Source organism: Cotesia glomerata, unplaced genomic scaffold (assembly GCF_020080835.1).
Source record: "Cotesia glomerata isolate CgM1 unplaced genomic scaffold, MPM_Cglom_v2.3 scaffold_97, whole genome shotgun sequence".
Taxonomy (NCBI): domain Eukaryota; kingdom Metazoa; phylum Arthropoda; class Insecta; order Hymenoptera; family Braconidae; genus Cotesia; species Cotesia glomerata.
In genome coordinates, this window is record NW_025404644.1 from 1 (window position 1) to 25000 (window position 25000).

The 25000-nt window shown below is 34.9% G+C and overlaps 2 protein-coding genes across 2 annotated transcripts; one reads left to right on the forward strand and one right to left on the reverse strand.

Annotated features, from left to right (window-relative positions):
* Window positions 1–4: 4 nt before the first annotated feature.
* LOC123274939 (transmembrane protein KIAA1109) lies at window positions 5–20002 on the reverse strand (the record flags this gene model as incomplete). Its single annotated transcript, XM_044742751.1, has 12 exons — window positions 19727–20002; window positions 18817–19219; window positions 18599–18742; window positions 10926–17284; window positions 10256–10381; window positions 9363–9501; window positions 8777–9022; window positions 8282–8535; window positions 8166–8195; window positions 4454–7652; window positions 3502–3710; window positions 5–3352 (listed from the first exon to the last, which is right to left on the reverse strand). Coding segments are annotated over exons 2-12 (14307 nt in total), but the record flags the coding sequence as incomplete, so codon positions are not given.
* Window positions 20003–21934: 1932 nt separating this feature from the next.
* Window positions 21935–24795, forward strand: LOC123274940 (holocytochrome c-type synthase). Its single transcript, XM_044742752.1, has 4 exons — window positions 21935–22176; window positions 22797–23043; window positions 23945–24300; window positions 24412–24795. Exons 2-4 carry the CDS (start codon window positions 22819–22821, stop codon window positions 24647–24649), a joined length of 819 nt encoding a protein of 272 aa, XP_044598687.1. The 5' UTR covers window positions 21935–22176; window positions 22797–22818; the 3' UTR covers window positions 24650–24795.
* Window positions 24796–25000: the final 205 nt, after the last annotated feature.

Here is a 25000-nt window from a genome sequence, read left to right on the forward strand (position 1 = left end):
ATTTGAACTGAGGTGGAAAAAGGACACTTCTACTCAGCCGACAAACAGTCCCCATAGAAAGATGTCTAGCATGCTGTTCTTGCTGTTGTCCTAAACTAATAGTCAGAGTTTGCACCACATGAACATCACAAGTATTAGGAGACTCTACACTCGGAATTTCTTGAGCCTCGGTGGCAAAACTAATGCAGGGTTCTTTGAGCGAAAACAGCGCCCAGCTTTTACTTTTAAAGTTTATCCCGTGGAAGCAAGCGAGACTGATATTGCACCCGTGTAGCTCCATGGTTCCACCAAGGACAGTACCATTGGTCGGCAGAGAAAACCTCAAGCTTCCAAGCTGTAGCCCAGCAACTTGAGCCAGCACTCGTTGCCAGTGTCGATGGTGACGTGCGTCGGACATCGCAGTAGGGTTCATGGTCCAGGCAGCTTCAGCTCCAGCCCCGCGAGTTTTCTTCTGTCCTCGCTTCTTGAAGCTGTTACTCGTAACCCGTTGGTTTTTGTTAGTCTGCAGCGAACTGAACACCCGCTTGCTGTTTTTGAACTGCTGACTGAAGAATTCATCAAGCTTATGAAACATCTTCAGCAGATCAGCGGTTGTCGATTTGCTGATCATTATTTGCAGTTGATCCCAGCCAAGGTCACCGTGCATAAATATCACAGCAGGTCTACGTGTCGGCATAAAAGCGTCGCCGGCATTACTGCGATTTATTTTCCACTCGTCCCTTAGAGTCACGTCTAGCGAGGACACTCGAGTCATTAACACACTAGTTCCCATGTAATCTAGTCTCAATTCCAGCGCGAACAATTTCAGCCCTAATGTATGATCAGGTTCAGTACCCGGTTCCTCTCGAATGTGAATATATGTGTCAATTTTGCTAAGCTCTATAGTACCACCGACGAAACCACCTTTAGCATCCAAGCTAGACCCACCAAGCCCGATTCCAATGTACAAATTTTTATGACCTGTACTGCCAATAGAAAGTCTACCGTCGGAGCGAAAGTCTTTGGTCATCCAAGCAACATTTCCCATCACATTGCCCATATTCATATGAACATTCAGTCGTGTGAAATTAACAGCAAATAATACCAATGTCTCCCAAGCAGACTCTCGTTTTTTTATCGCCGATGCAGACTGTCCTTTATCCGAAGTAAAGCTCCACCCTCGTCCAATATCTTTGAGCCGCGTTTGTCGCGGCATATCATTATCAAAACTCAGTCTCAATTTATCTCTCGTCAAAGTTGGACTCCGCTCTGGCGCACTCTTAGACAAGCCATCTCCTGCGTGACGATCATGATGCTTTAGTAGCGAACTGCCCATCACCGCCTCTTCGGTATTCATCTGCGGTGCAGTATGACCCTCAGAGTAAGCGAATCCCGAATTTAAATCGCCCAAAAATAATCTTCGTACAATACTACGTCGATACCATGCTTTGGGAAAAGCTAAGATCTCTGTGATTCGCCTCATGTCGTATTTAAATGAGGCTGAGCCTACGTCGACTATCGTAGAAAATCTTATGACAGCTCTGCTGGCATCGTTACTTTTTTTCATCGGCTCACTTTGGAAATTTATTTTTCTACTTCTCGATAAATGAAATTTAACAAACTCAACATTTATACTCAATGAGTCTTTTCTTTCGCTGTCAGACAGCGGTGACCACTGAGCTTCTTTCAGACTTGATTTTTTACCACCGCCGTACGGGTGGAATATGTAAACAGAAAAATCTGCTAGACACCCGGTAACAGACACTCCGCCAACCGCTGAGCTTTCTTTAACGCTAGTACTAGAAGACTCAGCGGATGATTTGAAGTCACCAAATTCAGTTTGTTCTTCCTCTGCGCGTTTTGATGAAAAAACAATGTCCAGTGATGGTAGTTGAAGCATACACTCAACACGCGACACTGGCAAACATGAGAACCTGAAAGTTGAAGGCTGCATGTGAAAGTACACTATCACGTCGACAGGAAAGCTGGCATAGACATAATTGCCACTGGCAGCTGTAGCTGCCCAAGATGAACTCTCATTGTCCATCGGGAACACAGTACTGGCTTGTCCACCTCCTGCTAATGTTTTACTGGGAATTGGTTCGAGAGTTTGTTCTAAAAATTCCAAAATATGAGGGCTGATTATCGTTTCCTCGGGAATACTTTGGAGAGTCATCCAAGCAAATAGACTTGCTTTTTTCGTACTTGGCTTTCTTAAACCCGTGGAACTCAACAGTGGATTTAGTAAATTATTTTCGGCAGATGTACGTGGTGAAATTGATTCTTCCGGAAGAGTTTTCGACTCGTAGTGGACTTTAACATCCAGCCCGGGAATATGAAAGATTGTGAGATCAACGAGAGGTACACTGGCATGCTGCATGTATCTTAACCGTGAATTGCTGGTAGTTGATGACTTTTCTTTGCTGCTGAGATGTTTTTTGCTGCTACTAGGACTGCTTGGTTGGAAGTCAAAATTCCCACCTGAACACGAACGTTCTTTCTTCATCCTGCTGAGTAATTTAAGTTCATCTTCTCTGGCGGGGTCTTTGGTATGCAAGACACACTTTCCACTGTTGATCAGTACTTTGACGTCAAGCTCAAAGTCGATGTTAGGCTCCTGAGGTTTCTGTGGTGCAATATGAGGCGAGCAAGTAGTTGAAGTTTGTTCACGGCCATATGAATCGAGCAGCGGAGCGTTGCCTTCCATGCTGTCGTAACTAGAAGTGCAGCTCATGTCGCGATGTTTCTTCCTTAGCTCGACTTGTTCGCCTTCGATGTCTAAAGTCTCCGGCCATTCCAAGTCACCCTCGGGAAGACTCAAGTCCGAGCTTGCGCTTGGTAGTGACGACTGCCGACACATCGTGTGTGTATCGCTGAAGGTAACACGCGGGCCACCAAGCCCACGGACTCTCAAAGAAGCTGACCGACTTGGACCACTCCGTGGACTGCTCTCGTAACTCGCGGAGTTAGCTGAATTAATGTCGGCGTTCAAGTCTTCCGGGCTCTCCAGTTGATGTTCAGGTGTAGGAGACGGTACTATGAACGACCGCGAGCGGTAAGTATTAGGCTTGTTACCAAGTCCAAGTTTTCCTTTTATACCTGACGCTTTTACAGACTGTCTTCTCAGCTTTTGAATCATGTCTCTGCGGAAGTCTTTGAACACCATGGCTTCTAACTCGTGCAAACGTTTCATTTCTTGCTCGATTGTACCGTGTGACGCTCCCAGTGACCTCAAGTCGTTTATTATCTTCGCCTGCTCGTTCATTTCTTTTTCTATCAACTTGGATCGTTTTTTAGCGTCTAAAGAAGGATCAAAGACAAATGCAGGCAGGCTGTCGGTCCAATTCTTTGATTTTTTAATCAGTATGCTCTCCTGCAAAATAAAATTGTATTTTAGTACAAGTACGATCGAATATTTAAAAAAAAAAAAAATAAATAAATAGTATAAATTATTTAGAATAATAAAGGTCCCGGTTATCAGGGCTTTTTTGTGAAAACAAAACAAAAATATAACAGCCATACTTTTTTCTTAACCTGGCTAGTTCCATTTTCCGGCTGGTCACCGTCATCACTGTCGTAGTCAGCTGATATATTAGCATCGTCTTCTTCAGAACCGGTCAGCATAGTCAATGTATGTCCCAGTGCTGATAATTGTTGACCAACGCTCACATCAAAGTGTATATCAACTCCCTCCATCTGCCATTGAACGTTTAATAACCACTTGGCATTGTCTAAAAACAATCATTTAAATAAATATAAAAGAATATAAGTAATTGTCATTTAACCCTAGACTGGTCAATGAATGAGCGTGACGCCGCGCTCAATTATATTTTTTTTATTACATCTTTAATATTTACTAAAATTATTCAAAAAAATTTGACTTTGTTCCTTGAACATAATAGAATATACGTAATAAGGGTCAGGTGAAAAGACCATCAATAAATTTTAATACAATTATTCGTTATACGATGTTTCGTCGGTTTTATTCCAACATCCTCAGGTATCTAGTTTGACAGAGAAAATAATAAAACATACAATGATTTACGGATCAGTAATAGTATTGACCTATATTAGTTTATTTATAATTTTTTTAAATGATTTTTTAAATTATTGTATTATTTTGTCTGTCAAACTAGAAACCTGAGGATGTTGGAATAAAACCGACTAAACGTCATATAACGAATAATTGTGTTGAAATTTATTGATGGTCTTTTCACCTGATCCTTATTACGTATTATATTTTAAGACCTGAAGTTTCATTATATTAGAATATATTAATAATTTTTTCAAACATCTTCGAAAACGTTAAATTCCTGAAAAAAAAATTTCTTAAAAAAATTTATGGCAATTTACGGGGCTTTCCTTATCGCTTGACCAGAATCGTAAGTAGTTTTTTGTTCGCGGCGTTGCCGAAAACACCTCTAGTTGCGTTTTTTGACCAGTCTAGGGTTAAAAATAATATAAAATATGGTACCTGATTTATCTGGTTTTTGTGCAACAGTTCGACTGCATACTTCATAAGTCCCTTCGGAAACTACACACAGATTCATAATACTACTATCATTCATATCAGGTTTCCAATCGTCCAAAGATGTCTCAAAATCTTCAGCGAATCTCAAGCAAAAGCCAGCAAATCTAGCTTTACTGACTAAACTACCGCTGCTACACGCTGATATACTCGTATTCACTAATGTAACTACTACAGCACCACGTGATTCTCCATCATACAAACCACGCGTCATTCCCCAGTTATTTGGTGGCAGTGGATTTAAAGGCACACAAATACCCATGTCATCAACAGTCAGTTGAAGAAACAGAGTCCCTAAATTTGGTGAGCTCAATTGACTTGTCAATTGTCCAAACGGAACCTTTTCAAATACCTGTTGAGTTGCTGTCAATACTTCTTTATTTAAATTAGCACGCTTTTCATTCCAATACTCGTAGGCATTTTTATAGTTCAGCCACACAAGAATAGCTTTATCCACAGCCATCGGTTGAATATAAATAAGTGGTCGTTTAAGGGTAATTAATACAACCTCTTTATCAGCACCCTGAGCCATTTCTTCTTGAAAAGCATTTCTTAAACCTACACGAGTGTTGAAAAATGCAAATTGCTGAAACTCTGGCTCGGCTTCTTCGAACATAACATTCTTGAGAAGCTGTCCAAGTGATAGATTAATATCAACTTGAGCTTTGCCAAATAATTTAGTATAGGGATTTGGTTGTGCTGCACCAGACACATTTTGCACCCGATTAGACAATTGTAGTTCAACTGTACCAGTTTCCAAACGTACTGCTGAATTTGTCGGAGTTGTTGCTGTTAATTGTATCCTTTTAATACGTATAACAAGTGAAAATAAAATTCTTTTCAAGCTAGAACTCGCTGGTTCTTCATCTTCCAGCCACAAAGGAACGGGTTTTTCACCGCCGTATACTTTTTGGACAACTTCATTAACTTCTTTCATAAATACTTTTTGCACAAAGACCAAATGATTAAGTAAGTCTGTGGTCAATGAATGTTCAAAAATTCCAATATCCGCAGTTGCACTGAGATAGCTTCCTTGACGTAAAACAACACCATCAGCAATTTTACTGTCATTTAAACTATTACTACCGTCTTGTATGTACTCAGCGGAGACGTGAACTTTAGGAAGTTCGATGCTGGCTTCAGACGGTAAATTAGCCTCAGTCACTTGAAGTTTTGTCGTAAAACTGAGACTATGATGAGGTAGATCTATCGTAAACTTAGCTTTACTGCCAGTAATACCCGAGCTATTAACTTGATCCATTTTATATTGTGCTTGAAGTGAAGGTAATAGCGCTGCAGTGATACTTAGACTCTGTAAAATGATATGAAATTGCATAACAATCGGTTCAAGAAGACTAGGACCAGGCTGGGGTTTTTCAACATCAATAGAAGGCGCAGGTGGATAATTATGCGGACTTCCCGGTAATCCGTCAGCCTCTTCTTGCTGCTGACCACGTGACATACGCGATGAAGTTCTCGTAACTCGTAATTCTTGTAGCGTTGAAGACAATTGTTTACTACCGCGGGTCATCATTCCATGCAGAGCCACCGGGTGCTGAGGTATGTCAATATTAACTGCTCCGACAGTCAATAATCCGCTGTTTTTGTCCTTTTGACGACGTGTAACACTCGAATAAAGAGCCTGAGATTTTCCCACGGTAACTTTTACAACTGTCTGTTGGTTCGGAGCAACTCCTTCCAGTAGAACGATCATCGTTCTACCGATTTGACCCGTTAAGCTGCACTCTAGACTCGCAGGCTTTGATTTCTTGCGGCACGTTAAGCTTGCATGGAGGCTAGTGATTTCTGCTTCTAACTTAAGACCACTTAAAGTAGCAAGCAGCCGTGTGCGATGAATTTTAGCAACGCCAAAAATGATTAATCTCGTACGTTCACCAGTGACAACATTCATTTCACGTGGTGGTGGTGCTGGTGGTACTGGAGTGAAACCAGACTCATTGTTTAAGCCTTTTTCGATATCTGGATCTTTAACTTCGGTTAAATTTTCATATTTACGGGCACCTTTGTAATTATCAGCAACTTCAGCTGGCAAGGAGAACCGATGAGTTATGGTTTTGGTTTCCGGTCGAGTTGCATACAAATCTAGCAGATAGTAAATTGTTCTCCAGCAACGGGGAGTCAAGATAAAATTATCCTTACACTTGTCGGATAAAACACTGAATTTATCGAGGCCAGAACCGTTGGGACTAGCACCAAAGCTGGGAGTAATAACACCTTCACTTAAATTAATATAACCTTTTACACTTTTACCAGTACTTCTTAATTTCTGAGCAAAACTCTGTGGTCGTGACCTTATACTTGAGGAAGGTGATAAAACTTTCGACTGATTATTGTCGTAGCTAGATTGCAGTAATGGTTCGTCTATTTTTTTACCACCATCACTGATGTTACAACCACCCAGATGGTGCTGATCCTGAAGATCTGACGTCGATGATGAACCGTTTTTTATATTAATGTCATTTACGGTTAAATTAGCATTTCTTTTGGTCTCTGGTAACTGTTCCTTCAACTCCATCTGCGTTTCTTTAACATTCTGGTACATATTGCTTATCTGATGCAGTAATCTAAGCAATGGCATGTTGACCTGTTGACTTATGTAGCGAATGTTTAAGCTGAAATTGACAACAGTGCTGGTGTGTTTCTTCAACTGCCCTCGCGAAATGTACAAGACGTTTTGCCTTTGGATCATATCATCCACTGTCATATCAGCCATCTTCTTGATGTCAATGTCGATTCCAATTTTTTCGCACAAAAATGCGGGAGTTTCTGAAGGAATATCGAGAAAAAATTTCGATCCTTTTCTTGGTGGATGTTTCGTCGCTTTCTTTTTATCGGGAACTTTACCAAATTCACTCACAACAATGTCTATTCTCATTGTGTCCATTGTTCCGACTAAAGATAAATTAGACCCTAATGACTCTAATGATGATACGTTGTTGATGTTGCCAGAACCTATTGCTGACAACATTTGCTGAGGCATCACTGATAGTGATGAAAGCAGCGGTTCAAATATCAAGTGAGCATCTAATAAACGCAGTGAGTCTTTCATTGGATACAAACAAGCACCACTTTGTACATCTGAATCTTCTGTATCCTCCGTTGTCATCGTGTTTATTTTTGAATCCTGAAATTATTCATATATTATGAATCCAATTAATTAAATTGTTAAATGTAATGTAAATTTTTACACAAGTATTGATTATATTTTTTAAATTAAGAATTAAAATTTTATATGAATTATAAAATAAATGTAAGCTATTGAATATTGTAATTATTTTGCTCCAATTATTTTATCACAAGGTTATTTTAAATTACTCCCCATAAAAAATTAAAAAAAAAAATTTATTCTATAATTTTATATATTCTAAATTAGTATCATAAATATCCAATAATTGCTCAGCTTTTTTTTTCACCGTTCGATAATTGTAACATTTTAATATTTTATCATAAATATTTTTTTTTTAAGCATTTATTAAGTAAACAATGAAAATACTGATCAGAAAAGTCTGACTTTACATAAAAAAAATTGTGATATTAAATTATCATCTTCTCATCTCGTAACTAAATAATTTACTTGGCTAAATTATTGTTATTGAACTAAATAAAATGAATAACAATAACAGATGACTTGTGATACCTTAGTAGCCTTTTGTTCAGTACGAAAGACCTGATAAGTGCATCAATAAATAAAGACAACAGTAAAGTACAAATAACTCAACAATCAACAAAAAAAAAAAAAATAATAAAAATTACCCAATTTCCTTTAAGATTACTCTTTTCATTATCCTTGATAAATTCCTGCTGTTTGGCCATCCAGCTGTACAAATCTTCACCCGCATTATTTTGTCGTGTTGATTGATGAGCTGTCGGAGACATAATTTGATCTATACTGCCAGTACTATGCGGACTATTGTGGCCTCCGGAGTAAATACTCGGATTAGAACCCAGATTATGAGATTGCGACACATGTATCTGGGGCATTTTTTCTTCTTGAAGAGTTCCATAGCCTGTTGAAGAACAAATTTTTTTTAATTTGAATTAAAAATCTACTAACAAGCAATAACTTTTTTTTTATAATAATGAAGCCAGTAGAAGCAATGATTATAATTTTTTGAGCCATAAAATATATTTTTTGCTGTTAAATACAATTAATTACCATCTCATGACTCATCAACATGCCTGTGTATGAACTTAAATTTATAATTAAATAAATTGAAGTAGAGTCATATAAAGTGTTATCAGACTTACTGATATTATTAGGATCCCGTGGCTGATTGAACAGTCCACCGCTGGCGAGCAATGGAAAGACAATACTCGCTCGCGAGCTAACGGGTACCTGTGTAGGTTGCAATGATCTCCCTCGCTTGTGATGTGCGACAGGTGGCGAGGGAGACGTTAGTGAGTCTGGACCAGTGGGTATTGGTGTAGACAAAGGACTAGTTTCACGACCACGTGGAGAACTAACCGGCACCGTCAGACCATCACCACAAACACCTGATTTTTTTTTTTTAAAGCCAAATAAGATTTTTAATAAGACGTCACACTTATTTTAGACGATAAGAAGCATAAAATAAAAAAAAAGCAAACAAATATTTAAACATATTGAGAATTTTTTTAAGTAAACATGCTTGGTCAGTTAGTTTGGTCTACGAAGCTCAAAGCAGTGTTTGGAGTTGTTAATTTTTTTAAGTATAAATCCAAAGACTTGTAGAGTAGTGTTGGATTATATAATTATAATTATAATTGTTTAGTTGTTGATTGAAAATAGACCTGTAGTAAGTCTGAAATCCTTGTTCTATTTTTTGTTGATAGTGACTATTCTCTTTAAATATACCTGTACTTTTGTCGGGTCCAGGCTTCACCTGGGAATGCTTGTAAATGTTATCCGTGTTGATGAGCATCGCGCATTCATCCGTCACCTCTTGATCGTCACCGTCGCCTGCACTACCTTCACCGTCCGTCAGCAAATTTTCCTGTGTACGAAGCAAAGCAAAAACTTTGTGTGTTCATTTACGGAAGCTTCTAATATACGTGAATTTACTAATTGTGATTTATATTATTTTGTTATAAACATAATAATTAACTATTTATACATAACGCAATTAATTAAATTATTAATTACGTATTTTATCTAATATATTTTATATTTTTATTAAGGCAGAGTTTTATTTTTTTTATATGATGTGATAACTTTGATTTATGATTTAAGTATAAAGTAAAATGATATGAGAATGTGCGAGCAGAGCTGCGTTTTTACAATTTGGATTTTAAATTTATTATTTATTGTTGTTGGTGATGTGCCTACTGATCTACTACCCATCAATGGAGATGATTTATAATTACATAAAATGATAATTTGTATGGAATAAAAAAGGCCCCTTGTGCAAAGGCACGGCACGTACTTTAAGCGATAAAATCTTTTGTGGCAAACGTCGTGTTGAAATAATAAACTTAAAAAAAAAAAGAAAACTCTTACGCCTTTTTGAATTGCAAACACTATCTTCTTGCTCAGCATTTGTCACGTACAGAACAGATTTCTCCTACGGAGATTACTTATTCAATTATTTATTATTTTATATTCTAATGTAATCTATTATGTAATAATTAAAAATTTTTTAATTTACTCTTCATCTTGAAAATATTTTCCCAATAAAACAATTATTAGTCTATCAATCCAAATGAAATAAATAATTAATGAATATTTAAAAAATTAAAAATAATTCTTACGTCTTCGGGATCAGAAACTGCAAAGGTAACGTTGAGTGGTTTTACGTGTTTTGTTTTATAATTATGCTCTAGTAGTAAAGGTGTGTATAAAACATTTTTCCACTGACGACTGAGGACAATAACTCCCTAAATAAAAATAAAAAAATAATTATTAAAGATCATATAATATAAATTAATGATAAAAATAAATCGTAATTATTTACAAGTGGGGTCCACCCTATTTCTGGCCATATCTAGGTGAAAAATTAACATTTTTTAAAAATTCTGCTTGTTTTTACGGCGCATTTATGATAAAAAATATCGTGAAAGGAAAAAAAAATATTTCGATAGCTTTTTTACCTTCAAAAGTTGGAAAAAATTTTGACTCTCATGTTTTTGGATAAAATTTCTATTTTATCTTTTTTTGATATATTTTTTTTTTAAAAAGTACATAAAAAAACGAACAATTAAAAAAAAAAAGTTTAATATCACAATTGTCTAAAAAATTTATAAATTTTTGTGAAAATTTTTTAAAATTGTGGTCGTTAACTTTTTTTTTGTTCATTTTTTTATGTATTTAAAAAAAAAAATATATATCACTAAAATCAAATAGAAATTTTGTTAAAAAAAATAAAAATTAAAATGATGGACCCCTCTTGTAAATAATTACCAAATAAATAAAAATCTATACTTGACGAAGCGTAGACAAAGGTGGAACATCATCTTCCCGAAGATTGTCATTGATGGCTTCCAAGTCCGACATAAGAACATACTTTTGAAGAATACTGCACAGCTGACAAGAAGGATCTTCTTGAAGAGTTTTAGCCAGCGGTGTGAGTCTCCCATACCGGCTTTTAACAGGCATATTAATTCCTTGAACATCCAAAGACTCAGCCATTAAACAAGCAACGACAGCTGTTGATCTTCTGTACATACAACGAAACATATGAACAATGCGTATGGCAAATCTATTGCTAGGATTCATCCACGCATTGATAGCTGGTGATGCCGTGCTCAATAAATTCCAATCAAGTCGAGTGTAATCTATCTTTCGTGTTATGGGAGTACGGGGTGGTGCGGCAAAGTTAAACCAAACTGTCTTCAACTCAATAACACACGATACAGTATTACCATTGGTGACTCTTGTCACAAGACTCGTCGAAGTAGCGCTAGGGTTTATTTGCGGATTAGGCGTAGTGGTATTTGTCGTAGCGGTGTTAGCTTCAGGCTCGGTGGTAGTTGTCGGAGCGGACGTATTATCTTCATCATGGCTCTTAACACTGTCAGTGTAAAATATTTCTGTTTCTGTTTTTTTATCATCCTGACCATTATCACCCTTTTCAAACTGCGACCTCTTTACTATTTTTAATTTTATTCCCTCGAGACCACACTCGAACATAATGAAACCTAATCTATCTTCGCCATTCCCGAGCGTGAATTCCTCTGTGGCCTGCGGCGGTCCTTGCTGTTTATTACTCTGTTTATCTTTCTCATCTGACGGCTGATGTAAATAATAGTCTATGCACTTCAACGGTGATGTAATTCGAGTACAAGTGAATAATACTCGTGAATAGTGCGCTGGTATTGCTGTAATAACAGCGTCTTTTAATATCGAAGATTCATTCCTTAATCGTCGTAGCTGTGAGTGCATTTTACCAATATTTAGCGTTACTATTATTTCTTCTTGCTGTTTCTCAGAAGTCTCGATCCAAACTGTTTCACCCCCGCTGATGTCTGTTACAACAGCAGCACTCTGATGCGCTGGCAAAAATGCTTTGCTTATTTTATTAACTTTCTTTTGATTAGGAAGAACTGGAGGCTTATGAAACGTATGAACAACTTCACGCGCCTGCTTCCCGATGTAAAATCGAGCTGTCACTTCGTCAAAACAAATTGCAAACAGCGAAACACACGTCAGATCCCGGATGTTATCCAGCGCAGAGAACGAAATAATTTCTTCGACTACAGAAGCTTGTAAAAGTGTGATATTTATTTTAGGCAAAATAATACTCCCTTGCATTTGCGTAGTGATACTTTCTTCGTAAACATTAGTCTGTAAAATTTTATTTTTCTCATCACCCGCACCATTTTTAATATTCCTTTCAGCTGTAGATCGCTTAGAACTCGTCTGTACTTGACTCCAGTACGACAAACTCTGGTCCTGTTTAAGAATATTAGCATCCTCTACCCGTGAAATACACTCGCTGTGAAGATGATTGAGTATTGTCAGTGCATGCAAACTCGCAAGAGTAGGTGTAATGACATCGATGAATCGTTGAAGCGACTCTAGCACCATTGGACTTATCATAATATCAACATCTCCTTTTAATTTAATAATAACAGTAGTACTTGAGCCAGTTTCATGCTGAACTGTCAACAACTCTTCTTCGTCACGCGTGTTATTATCATCTTCACCCTCAGACTGTATCAAGGTAGCATTGTCCCAGAGATAAGGATGGGTCGGTGTTTTGTTCGACGAACTGGCCATAGGTGAGGTGTCATTACGCGTAACCATTTTCAACGACGTGAATCCTTCAGTAACGACATCAAATTTAGGAATAAATCGCCCGCCAACGTAAACTAGCCTACCATCATCAGTCCTACGAAACATGGGCGTAGTAAAAGCATCGCTGGCTGATGGAAATGAAGATTGACTCCAGTTGGAACACTTCAATTGCGTCAAATGACTAACATAACTAGACATAAGAAGCGGAGAGTCAACAATCGGTTTGTTGACTTGCATATGAAGATTAACGAGGGCCATGTCTTCTTGGGACGACACTGCTGATATAAAACTCGTCGAGGATACTGAGTGAGTGTCAGAGGAATCATTCAAAATACCGTTTTCACTAGGACTGCCTTCAGGTTCTGAAAAATTACTATTCTTTATTATCCGTGGACTTCTACGGGGCTGTTGCGTTTTAGCTCGTTCCAGTGTGTGCGCTTTTTCACCAATAACAACTCCAGTATTCGCTGAGCTCTCGACAATTGACAAGTCCGAGGAATATTTCTTCTTCATACTGCCATTGCGCGTTAAAACAGGACCTGCGCTTACTATCGACTGCCTTAAACTGGACGTACGACTGCCAGCTAATCCGTGACTTGTGTCTTCATCAGCAGAGTAAAACGCTTCCGAGTGATTTTCTGAAGACATCGATATAGTTCGTTGTACCTCTTGCTTGAGACGTTCCTCAGAGCTGGACTTAGTTCCTCTGTACAATGATTGACGCGAGTCGGAAATATATACACCATCAGCACTCTTGGCTGCAGTGGGTGGCCTCGACGCATGAGACAACTCAGAAGATACAGCCGGCAGCGACTGCGGGCTGCAACTCTGCTGTAAAATGTCTGTCTCAGGTGCATTGAAGTAATCCACTGCAAGCTTTGAGTCAGACACACTACTCTTCGGGGCATTATCTATTTCAGGTACACTCAATATCGATTTGCTACGTTCACTGTTTAACTTCGAGTCCGAGTCTAACTTTTGAGGTAGTTGAGTTATTGGACTTGCATCGACGAGACGTGAGTAAGGAACGTCCTTTAAGTTTGTACCACGGATCGACGTGTACGAGAAACGCCTGCCAAGAGGTTTCTTATCACTAGCTGGGCTACCTGATGTGGTGCTGAGTTTAGTGCTTCCATCCTCGGTGGTAGAATCGATGGCAGACCTTGACCCTTCTACACTGGGCTTTGACGACTGTGTAGATTCTTGGAACACTGTGAGTCTCACTCCCGGAGCTGGATGATAAATGTCCTGCAGAGATACGTCTTGTAAGCTGTAAGGCGGCGTATGAAAAACTAACTGGTCATCATGCAAGATAGACTGACCAAATCCTTTTTCTTTTCCAGTTGGATTTATTCTGTACGCTGCTATATTTATTCCGTCATGTAGATCGTGATAGCTAGGCTTGAAAAACCGCGAGCCGTTTTTATTGCTACCAAAAAAGGTGCACCCACCAATACAACCACATTTAGCAGACTTGATCCCGCTTTCCTGAGGCCAGAGGAACCAGAGTCTTTTGGTAGCTTCGTCGTGAGTTTTAAGATATTTATTTTGGATAATATGAAGATTGTGCTCGGGTTTCGGCAACGAAACAGCAGCTTCAATAACAACTGGACCCATGGATACAGAGCCGACTTCAAGCCAGACATCTGACCCATCACCAGACATCCGACTGCTCGCATTAGTGTGTGACCTAGCACTTCCTGTTGTGTTTGTATTACTTGTATTTGCAAAATGTCCCGCAGCTGACACAAATTGACGGGTTAATATTGTTGGCATTACGCCAGTTACACCAGATTTAACTTGTTGACCGTGTAAATTGCACGTTGAGACGCGAATCGGTGATATCCATAACTGGGTTGCCGTACCAGCCTCCTGTAAATAAAGATCTATTGCGTCAATTGCCACTCGTGTCATTCTGTACTTGATATCTTCAGAGCTGGGACATCTGTAGTGATTGTCTGGATCACTGTCGGGGCACTGAAGCGGTGGTAGGCCGTGATGACAGTGATGTGGCAGTCCAGGTGGTCGCATCAAATTCTCCGTGTCTTTAGCTGTCAGCAGAAACGTTTCTAAGGACGTTATCAAGTGATGAAGTTGAGGTGATGAAATTTTACCACCGAGTTTTCCAAGTTGGACTTCAATTAGCCAAGCGTACTCCAAAGTTTCTTGATCTAGGCTGCGGCCCTCGCTGCTAAACATTGCGTGTCCGCGTACTTGGAGCGCGCTGAGCATCAAATGTCCTTGATTCAAGTGTTTGTCTTTGCTTGATCTGCTGACGTTGTCAGTTATGAGCATTATTGCGGGTGAAAGTAAAAGCTGGAGCTCTGTTTCTTTGAATCCTTTGCGCATTTCAAAGCCAAAACGTTCTAAGAGAATCACAGGACACGGTGGATCATTGTCGTTGCAATTTTTAATCAAATGCGCTTGAATATCGTGCATCGTTATACCCACGGTTACTTCGAGTGGACGGTAGTATCGGGGATCGAATGTTTTCGAGCGAGCATCTTCTTCTTCTACTGAGGCCTCTACGCTGCTGTTTTGCGTGTCGCGATCTTTGCCTCTGTCGGCTGGATTGTTAACGGACGGTCGACTCTGCTGCATATCTGTGAATGTCTGATAGTCCCCGAAAATATTTTCTTTCAGGTGAAGAAAATTTTTTATTAATGCTCCGTAGAGAATAAGCATCGATGGACCAATTTCCAATTCTAAGCTGACTTTGTCAGGTGCTATTGACTGCGGGTCAAATTTCTGATTGCCGTCCTGAGCCCAACGAAGTCCAGGAGATTTTCTGCATCGTGGAATCCTCATTGGAGACAGCAGAATTTCTTCTTTCTCGGGTGTTGTTATGTTTGCTTGAGGTGCTGGACCCAAAGGCGGACACGGGTGATACGTATAGTTAATACTAAGAGCTACTATCGGTACAGACCAACAATCTATCCATCCTAAACTTTTTTGACAAACATTTCTCCATTTTTTCAGTCGTGATAAATCCGCGATATGTTTACTTGAACCATCGCGGGTAATTATTTTAGCATTTTTATCTAAAGCTAACAACACTACACGATTTGTATTAACTTCAGGTAAATAAAATGATAAATCAACACTTTCACCTTGGATCCAAAAACGCAATGGGATAGTAACTGGTAAAAAGTCCGTGAAGGGTAAGTCAAATGAGAGATCAAATATTTCACCGCAGAATGCAATATGCGCATTCTCTTGATTTTGTGATGAACAATCGATCCAATTGTACTCATTGCAAATAGTTATCAATTCGAATTCTTTTAACAGTAAGCTAAATTTCCACGTATAAGGGACAAAGTGTAGAATATCAGGTCGTGATTTACTTGCCCAGTCATTAATCATGTCTTGAAAGAATTCTTTGTGAGAGTATACCAGATTAGCTGTTGCTTTGCATCCAGTCAAATTCAACGTCCACTCTTGATGATCATTCCATCTTATCGGATAGTGACACTTAATACCAAATTCAAGAGTTTCACTTTCAACGAGACTGCGATACTGAAGACTTGTAGTTGCTTCAAGATGTAACAATTGTCCAGTTATTTTAGTGGTGTATCCATCCTGAAGAACAATCCACGGCATCGTTACTTCTAAATAAGATCCCGGGCCTACGTTTATGTGAACTGCATTAGTTTCACGGTTTTTACTGAACAAAATATCGACAGTAGCTTCATTGAGAGTAGACAGGCGAATATCAAATGATTGGACTTGTCGTTTGTCACCAGGTCGCGGTGATTTTGTAATTTTCATCGGTTGATAATCATTGGGAAAGAAAAACTTAAACAAATGTTCTCGTTGCCGATCAGCCCAAGGCCCATAACTAAAATCAGTACCTTTACCACACTTTACGTCAATACCCCAAATTGGTGGCATTGCTTCAACCATATCACCATTTGCTAATCTAATCATTTCCGGATGCTCTGGTACTACACCAGGTTCGTCCAAATAATAATAAACCTCCATATTATTTGAACTAAGCACCACAAAACCTTCACCCATATACCTTGGCGGATCGTCAACCATTCCGGTGTACTTAGGACTAGGCGCTAAAATAACTTTGAAATTTTCAGCTTTGCATTTGGTAAAGTGCATAAAATGATCATGCCTTGAAGCCGCAGGCTTTGTCGAATAAACAAAATGTGCTTCCTCGACGGTTATCGAAAGTGTTGTTGGTACTAAACGATTACCAAATACTATTCTCCCGGTGCATATATCCAGTTTAATCACAGGTATTAAATCACGCCACGTACGTGCCAACACGTGTGCTTCTTGTTTACGTATATTCTCCATGTGTCGGGACATATCCATGGCATTTATTTGCTGACGAACTTCATTGGCCGCGTTAGTCATTGACTCGCCATCACGGTCATCGATATTAACTGTATGGATAATATCTTCGTCCGGGAACATTTGCGAGGATAGGCCGAATGTTTTTTCTAAACGTGCGTACAAGTCACATCGATTGTACACATGAAGCTCAAATCCATTTAACATTACCGAAAGACGTGTATCGGAATGTGAAAGATCTGTTAATAAAATAATAATTGTAGTTAGTAATTAATAAAATTATAAAATTAATATTTGGGTAAATGCACCAGTTGTTGATCGGTTGCTAATTAGTTGACCGATGTATATAAAAGTTAATTAATTGTTTTTTTACAAGGGTTTTTTTTTTTTCTAAGTATATTAAAAAAAAAAATATGGCATTTTATCATCATAATAAAAAATTGCAAGCTAGTGAAAAAGCTTTAATAATTGAAAAAACGAAGAAGAAAAAGAATTAAAAAATCTCAAGTGAATCAAAAGAATTATTGTCATGAGAATAAATTTGTGATCTAAAGAAATTTGATTTTATGTTAATTATTACTATTATTTAAGGTAAAAGACCCAGTTATTGATACTGGCCTAGTTGTTTCACACTTTGCAATTTTATTCTAATAAAAAAAATAAAATGTTCTCAAAAAAACAATTATCTTGAAATTTATAATTCAAAAATTATATTTATTAATTTATTACACTGAGAAAAAAAAATTTTTGTCCACAAAAAATTTCTTGGCTCAAGAATCGTTTAAAATGAATTTTGGTTTTTTGACAAAAGAATATCACTATCTATCATGATAATAAAATATTGGCATTCATTTTGATCAATTAATAAACGAATAAGTTCACTTGAATTAAATAAAAAATACTTTGATTAATTCGATCAATCCTTGAGATAAGAAAATATATTCTTGAAAATTATCAAGAATATATATTCTTGTGACAAGAAAATTTTCTCAAGAGTAGTACTTTTTTTTCTCAGTGTAGAATTGATTTGTTTTTTTTAATTAAAATAAAATTGCAAGTGTCAATAACTAGGTCAGTGTCAATAACTGGGTCTTTTACCTTATATTATTTTATAAAAAAGTACGACTTAAAATTATATTATAAGTTTAACTCAAAGTGTGATGTCTGTTAAAGATGAAGTTAATACTTCAAAAGTACTGAATAAATTTAATTACATATATGTAGTTTATAAAATTACTTATATTTATTTCAGCGGTCAATTTATTGGAGAACGATCGGTCATTTATTGGGTTTTCTCAGTCAATAATTGGTGATTTTAGTTTTTCAACACTTAAATAACAAAATTAATATAATTTTGTTAATTTTTATTACAAATATTTGTTAATTATTATCAATTAAGTATTTAACAAATAAAATCTATCCTAAATTGTAGTTAATAAGTTAATAATTTTTTTATAGCTTAGTACAAAAAAAGAAAACCTTAATCGGTCAATAATTGGTGCATTTACTCAATCTTCAATGGAAAATTTTTGAATACTTTTTTAAAACATTACCTTCAGATACATCTTTAGGAACATAACTTCTCCACCATCTAAATATTAACCACCCGTCTTGTATCCTTAAACTATAATCAGTCGTGATATAAACTATATCTCTAAACATTATTTTTCCACTTAAAGCACACAGTGTTAGCGATCCTGAAAGCATAAAAATAATTTAAATTTTTAAACAATAAAATAGAGTTAATAATTAATTAAATAAAATGACTTACCAACTTTGACATATCCATCTCTTATTACAAACCGATTCAACAGCCTCGTTATAATATATCCAATAACTCTACTATTGTAATAGGCAATATAGATGACCCATGATATTGCGGATACCAATGAACAGAGCAACCAGATAAAGTTGCTGTCCATTTTAAGATCATCGAGGATAACATGGTCCGAATAATTCCAGTATGCCGGCTCGATCCCCGAAAAGGATGGGGCTGTACTGTTGTACAGCTCGTAGTCCGCCATCGTGATGCTTGTAATGAAATGTTGATGTTTATATTTGTAGTAATGGTTATGACGGCAATGATTGCGGTGATAATGGTAATGATGATGGTGGTGATGGTGATCTCTTGATCTCAGCTACTCATAAAACTAATTCCCATCCTCTTAGCCGGCCTTAAACAATAATATTAATTATATTCAATTGATCAATTGACATTTATAAATTTTAAATATCAATTGATTTAATTTAATTTATTTAATTATTTTATATCAAAAGACACATAACCTGATGAAACAATCTACACTTTTAATACAATTAATATTTATGATTTATATAATGTATGAATAATAATAATAATAAAAAAAAAAATACATGACTCAATAAGATTATTCTTTTATCAGAGATATCAATTAATGACACAATGTACAAGCGGATTATCTTTATAATATAACGCTCCGATTTTTAGCACAAGAAATTAATTTGTCTTCGCAAAATATAAATTATTCTTTAATAAAAAGAAGAAAATAATTTTTATAGTACACAGCAATGATTACTTGTGATAAAAATAATAAATAAATAAATAAATGTATAAAATTATTCACTGGTATGTTATAAAAATAATTAGGGTGTTAAAATATTATTGACAGATTTTTAGCAAATGACAATAGTTATTATCGTACCTTTGACACTTTACATTACATTGTTGTCGTAATATTTATTGGATTTAGTGTAAATGGTGATATCGTATTTAGCCTCATGTCAAAGCGCTGTCATTGCTGTTAATACAACACACAGCTGTAGTACACATTCGCACATCTTATCTTTAAATTTTCACATATTCCATACTCCATACTCTTGCAATGTTATTATTATTGCTGCTCTATACTCTATAGTATCACATTATTATTATTATCATTATTATATATTTTTATTATCCGCCATTGATAATTGTTCCTAGAAATATCGTGATAAAAACAGGAATTTAGTTTAATATTGTTATTATTATTTTCATTATTATTATTATGAAATTAGCTAGAACACTGATGATAACTTATCGATATTAAATTCTTACATGAAAATTAATTATTAGCGCATATATTTATAATGATTTTAAGAATTTTATAACAAATAAATTATAGCAAAAAAAATTAGAAAAAAAAATTGACATCTAGATATTTTAAAAAATTGAAAATAATTTTTTGGAGTAAATTTAAAAATTGTGAAGTGATTTGCTAACTCTAATGTCATAATTCTTACCTGGTAAATACAGTAAATACGCCCCTGAACGTATTTTTGCTTGACAGGAGTGACAACATAAAAAGAAAAATATGCGCACGGCATTGCCATTGTATTTGAAATCCTAAAGTTTACGTATCAATTTTGTTATGCTTCCATCTAGTGGATGTTATTTTTATTTATTGAAAACTTTACTTACTGTAGTTCTTTCGCCCGGGAGTATTAAAATACTCGGTTTCAGCGCGGGAAAGGAATCATTTTAAATAAAAGAATTCTATTTAGACGTTATTTAATTTTGATCAAAATTATTTAGTTGGTTTCAATTTATTATTCAAGTTGACAAAATATTAAAAAGCTTCAAAATATAAAATTGAGGTTTACAATGACGTGATCTTAGCAATTTAAGCTCTTCTTGAGAAGTGTCGTTACATAGTTTTTCCGAAGAGCTTCAAACTCCGTTCTTCTCCCACCATAACTTCCATACATACTTCCACTCTAAGGAATACATAAGCACACACATTTTCTACTACATATAAATGATCCTTATATACTAACATGTATTTTCTCTATATCTATATATATTTATTTCAGCCTATCGGCCTGAAAGTTAGACTTCACTAATATACACTTTTAGCAATACAGTCATTATGTTTATTTAACTATTTTTATTAATTTAACAGACCCTTTTAAAATCTATTTATAATAAAAATTAACTTGAAATTAAATTACTATAAAAATTATAATAAACTATAACATGAAAATATCCTAATATAAAATTTCCTAATATAAAATTAAAATTGAGATGAAATGTATGTGGCATCAAACTATTCGTAACGTGATTGGTCGAATATATCATAAGCATGAAAATATATGCAAATGCTACAGTCAGGCGCAAATTCAAATTCTAGTATATATTATATTGTTTATAATATGTTGGATTAATGTTTGAGTTTGACTAATTAATAACTTGAATTAAATATTATTTCTATTATTTTACAATCGGATTTTCTAATAAAATTATAAGTCAATTTAATTATTATCATGTATAAAAGAATAGACATTATCGTTTAATTATAAATTAAATAATAATTATTAATTATAAATTAAATATAAGATAATAATTATTAATTATTTTAACTTAATTTTGACTAACTACAATATTATATAAAGTTAGATTTTAACAGTAAATGTTATTTAACAATCTTATTTTTGTTTAGTTACATATGGTTTTGTATTATTCTTTGTTACTTAGGAACAAGGGTGTATTGAATTTCACACGTGTCTTTTACGACTTTTCCTCATAGGGTTTTAAGTTCCATGTGGCGAGAAATAGTCCTTGAATTATTCAAGTACTTTTTATGGGTTCTGAGAATTCGGTTACAATGTCCTTTTGTACCGAAATATGTTTTTTTATTTTATTTTATTTTCTTTTGTAAATAAAACAGAGTTAACTAAAAGATGTTTATTACAACTGGTAAGAGTAAAAGCATTAAATAAATGATTTGAATATTTACTTCGAATATAAAATTTAACTAATTTTAATCATTTAATATTTATTAATTTGAATATTTCATTTGAATTCGCGCTCTCATAATAGATAGCGCTCTAATAACAGGTAGCGTCACCTGCTGGATGCACTAGGTGCATTACAATTTTTTGACTACACGCCATGTGCATGCCCTTCATCCTAAAAAAGCGTTAGAAATCAATGCAAATAATTTTTGAGAGCTCGGGATTTAGGTGTCTCAGTTCTCAAAAAGTTTTTTTTAACAACAATATAATAAAATATTGAAATTTATTAACAATTATTCGATTGAGTGATAATGTGCCATTGATTTGTATCATCAAGTTTTTAATTGACATAAGATCTATCAAAATTACATCATCGATCGTGGTAAGTAAGATTAATTTTTAAAATTATAAATTTAAATTTATTTAATATTTATTTTATTATTTAGCATTTGATATTTATTTTAAATGTTCATTTTCGATGGTACTGAAGTTAGCCGACCTTCAAAAATTTTTCTATTTTTTTTAACAATTAAATTGCAAGTAAAAAAATACTTTAAAAAAATTGCACGTATAATTTTTCAAATTTTCTACATGTGAAATTTTTTCTTTTAATTTTATAGTAACAATTTTTTCAATAAAAATAATTATAAAAATTTTCAGATGTTGGCTAATTTAATTTTCATTAATTTTCGCTCATTTATTCATACAATGCAATTTTAAAAGACAATTTATATAAATTTGGAGGTTAGACTCCTAAAAATTATTTAATATTAAATATGTTTGCACATTTTAATTAACACTTGTAATTTTATTCTAATTAAAAAAATAAAATGTTCTCAAAAAAATAATTATCTTGAAATTTATAATTTATATTTATTTATTTATTAAAGTTGATTTGTTTTTTTTTTTAATTAAAATAAAATTGCAAGTGTCAATAACTAGGCCAATGTCAATAACTGGGTCTTTTACCTTAGTCAATTAATAATTTTTTTTAAATTTTAGGTTGAATAAAAAATTAAAAAAAATGGGTAATTCATTAACCAGTGCAAGTATCCTAGCAGCCAGCGTTATTACACATGAAGATAAAATTAATGCATCGAAACACGGCAATTATGTGCATAAATCATTTGAAGGAACTCCACCACCAGAATGTCCTATGCATCAATCTGGTGATAAGAAACCTCCAAAATATACCAGTGATTGTCCCGTTGATCATATGGATAGCTCCGAGATAAATCCTTTGAATATGGTACTATTTTTTTCTTAATAATTACTAGCAACCTTGCAGTCACTATGTGACTGCCGTAACTTGTGAACTATAAATAATTAAAATATTACTTTATTAAATAATGACTTGTTAAATTGCACTGTATTTTCTTAACTGTTGACGTTTTTAAAGATATAAGCTCATCCCGATGTTACACTTATCCAGAGCTTTCATTTGAATACCCACATGCATTTTGATATATTTTTGATATATACATATATATGATATATATAAATATATAAAAAATTGATGTGGGTACTCAAATGAAAGGTCTCGATTAGTGTAATGTCAGAATGAGCTTATATCTTTAAAAATGTCAATGGTTCACAAGATACAAGGTCATTTCTTAATTATGTTAAATTGCACTGTACTTTCTTAACTATTGATGTTTTTAAATATATAAGCTCATCCCGATGTTACACTCATCAAGAGCTTTCATTTGAGTACCCACATGCATTTTGATAAATTTTTCATGTATACATATATATAATATATATAAATATATGAAATATTGATGTGGGTACTCAAATGAAAGCTCTTGATGAGTGTAGCATCGGGATGAGCTTATATCTTCAAAAATGTCAATAGTTTACGAGATACAAGGTCATTTCTTAATTATGTATCTAGAGATAGAGAATTTTCGAATACAGCCTAAATACTTATCATCATAAATTGACTATCGGTGAGAATGATATGAAACCTTAAAAAGGCACAAATTCAAATTAAGACCTTTGCAATGACACTAAATTTCACTTTAAAAAATCGATTTTATCATATGGCTATCCTGGACACAAATTTTTTTTTATTCTCTTAATAATATAGATGATCCTAATCAACGAGTTTTTGGAAGATTGTAAATTAATTTGCAATGTTTACCTCGTAGATGCCTAAAGCAAATCAAAATCCAGCACCAGACCAGCCGTTTCCTTTGCCTACGGACCGGCAAGTTTCGTCGATACCTAGACCATCGGAACAAGAACCCTTTTGGGTGTATCCATCCCAGCAAATGTTTTGGAACGCTATGCTGAGGAAAGGTTGGCGCTGGAGGGATGAAGATATTGAGCCGAAAGACATGGAACACATTATCAGAATTCACAACGCTAATAATGAACAAGCTTGGCAAGAGGTACTTAAATGGGAGGCACTTCATGCTCGAGAATGTGGTACGCCCAAGTTGAAAAGTTTTGGTGGCAAAGCCTCTCATTACTCTCCTCGAGCAAGAATTCGTCAACTGATGGGGTAATTGTTTATGAATTTTATTAATCAAGTGTACTAAGAAACTTGAATTTTATTTTTAATCAGAAAAATAAGATTTTTTTTTTAATTTAATTTTTAAAATTTCAATTTCAGATATGAATTACCTTTCGATCGTCACGACTGGATCGTTGACCGATGTGGAAAAGATGTACGATATGTTATTGATTATTATGACGGTGGTATGGTTGATGCAAAATATAAATTTGCATTACTCGATGTTAGGCCAGCTATGGATTCATTTGATAATATTTGGGATCGCATGAGAGTTGCCTACTACCGTTGGCGTTTTGAAAATAGTGATTCAGGGAATGAGCCATCAACAATTTCATAATTGTTTGTAAATTTTATCTAGAGTATAGAGTAATTTTATGAATAATAGTAGTATTTATTTTATTACTAGTATACATGCATGCGTGTATACCGTAATAACATTGGTATTGTAATTTATCTGTTAATAAAACAAAAAAAAAAAAAAAACTGACAAACAATTTAAAAATGTTAAGAAACTCAATAATATATCAGCGATTACTTGCTCACTAGAGATTTTTTGTGACATAAAATAAATTTATTTTAATTAATGACAAAACATTTCATAACTTAATTAATACATATATTATTTATTATGATTAAAAATAAACTTTAGATAACTTTGCTACAAAATGACCTAATGCGACCAAAATTA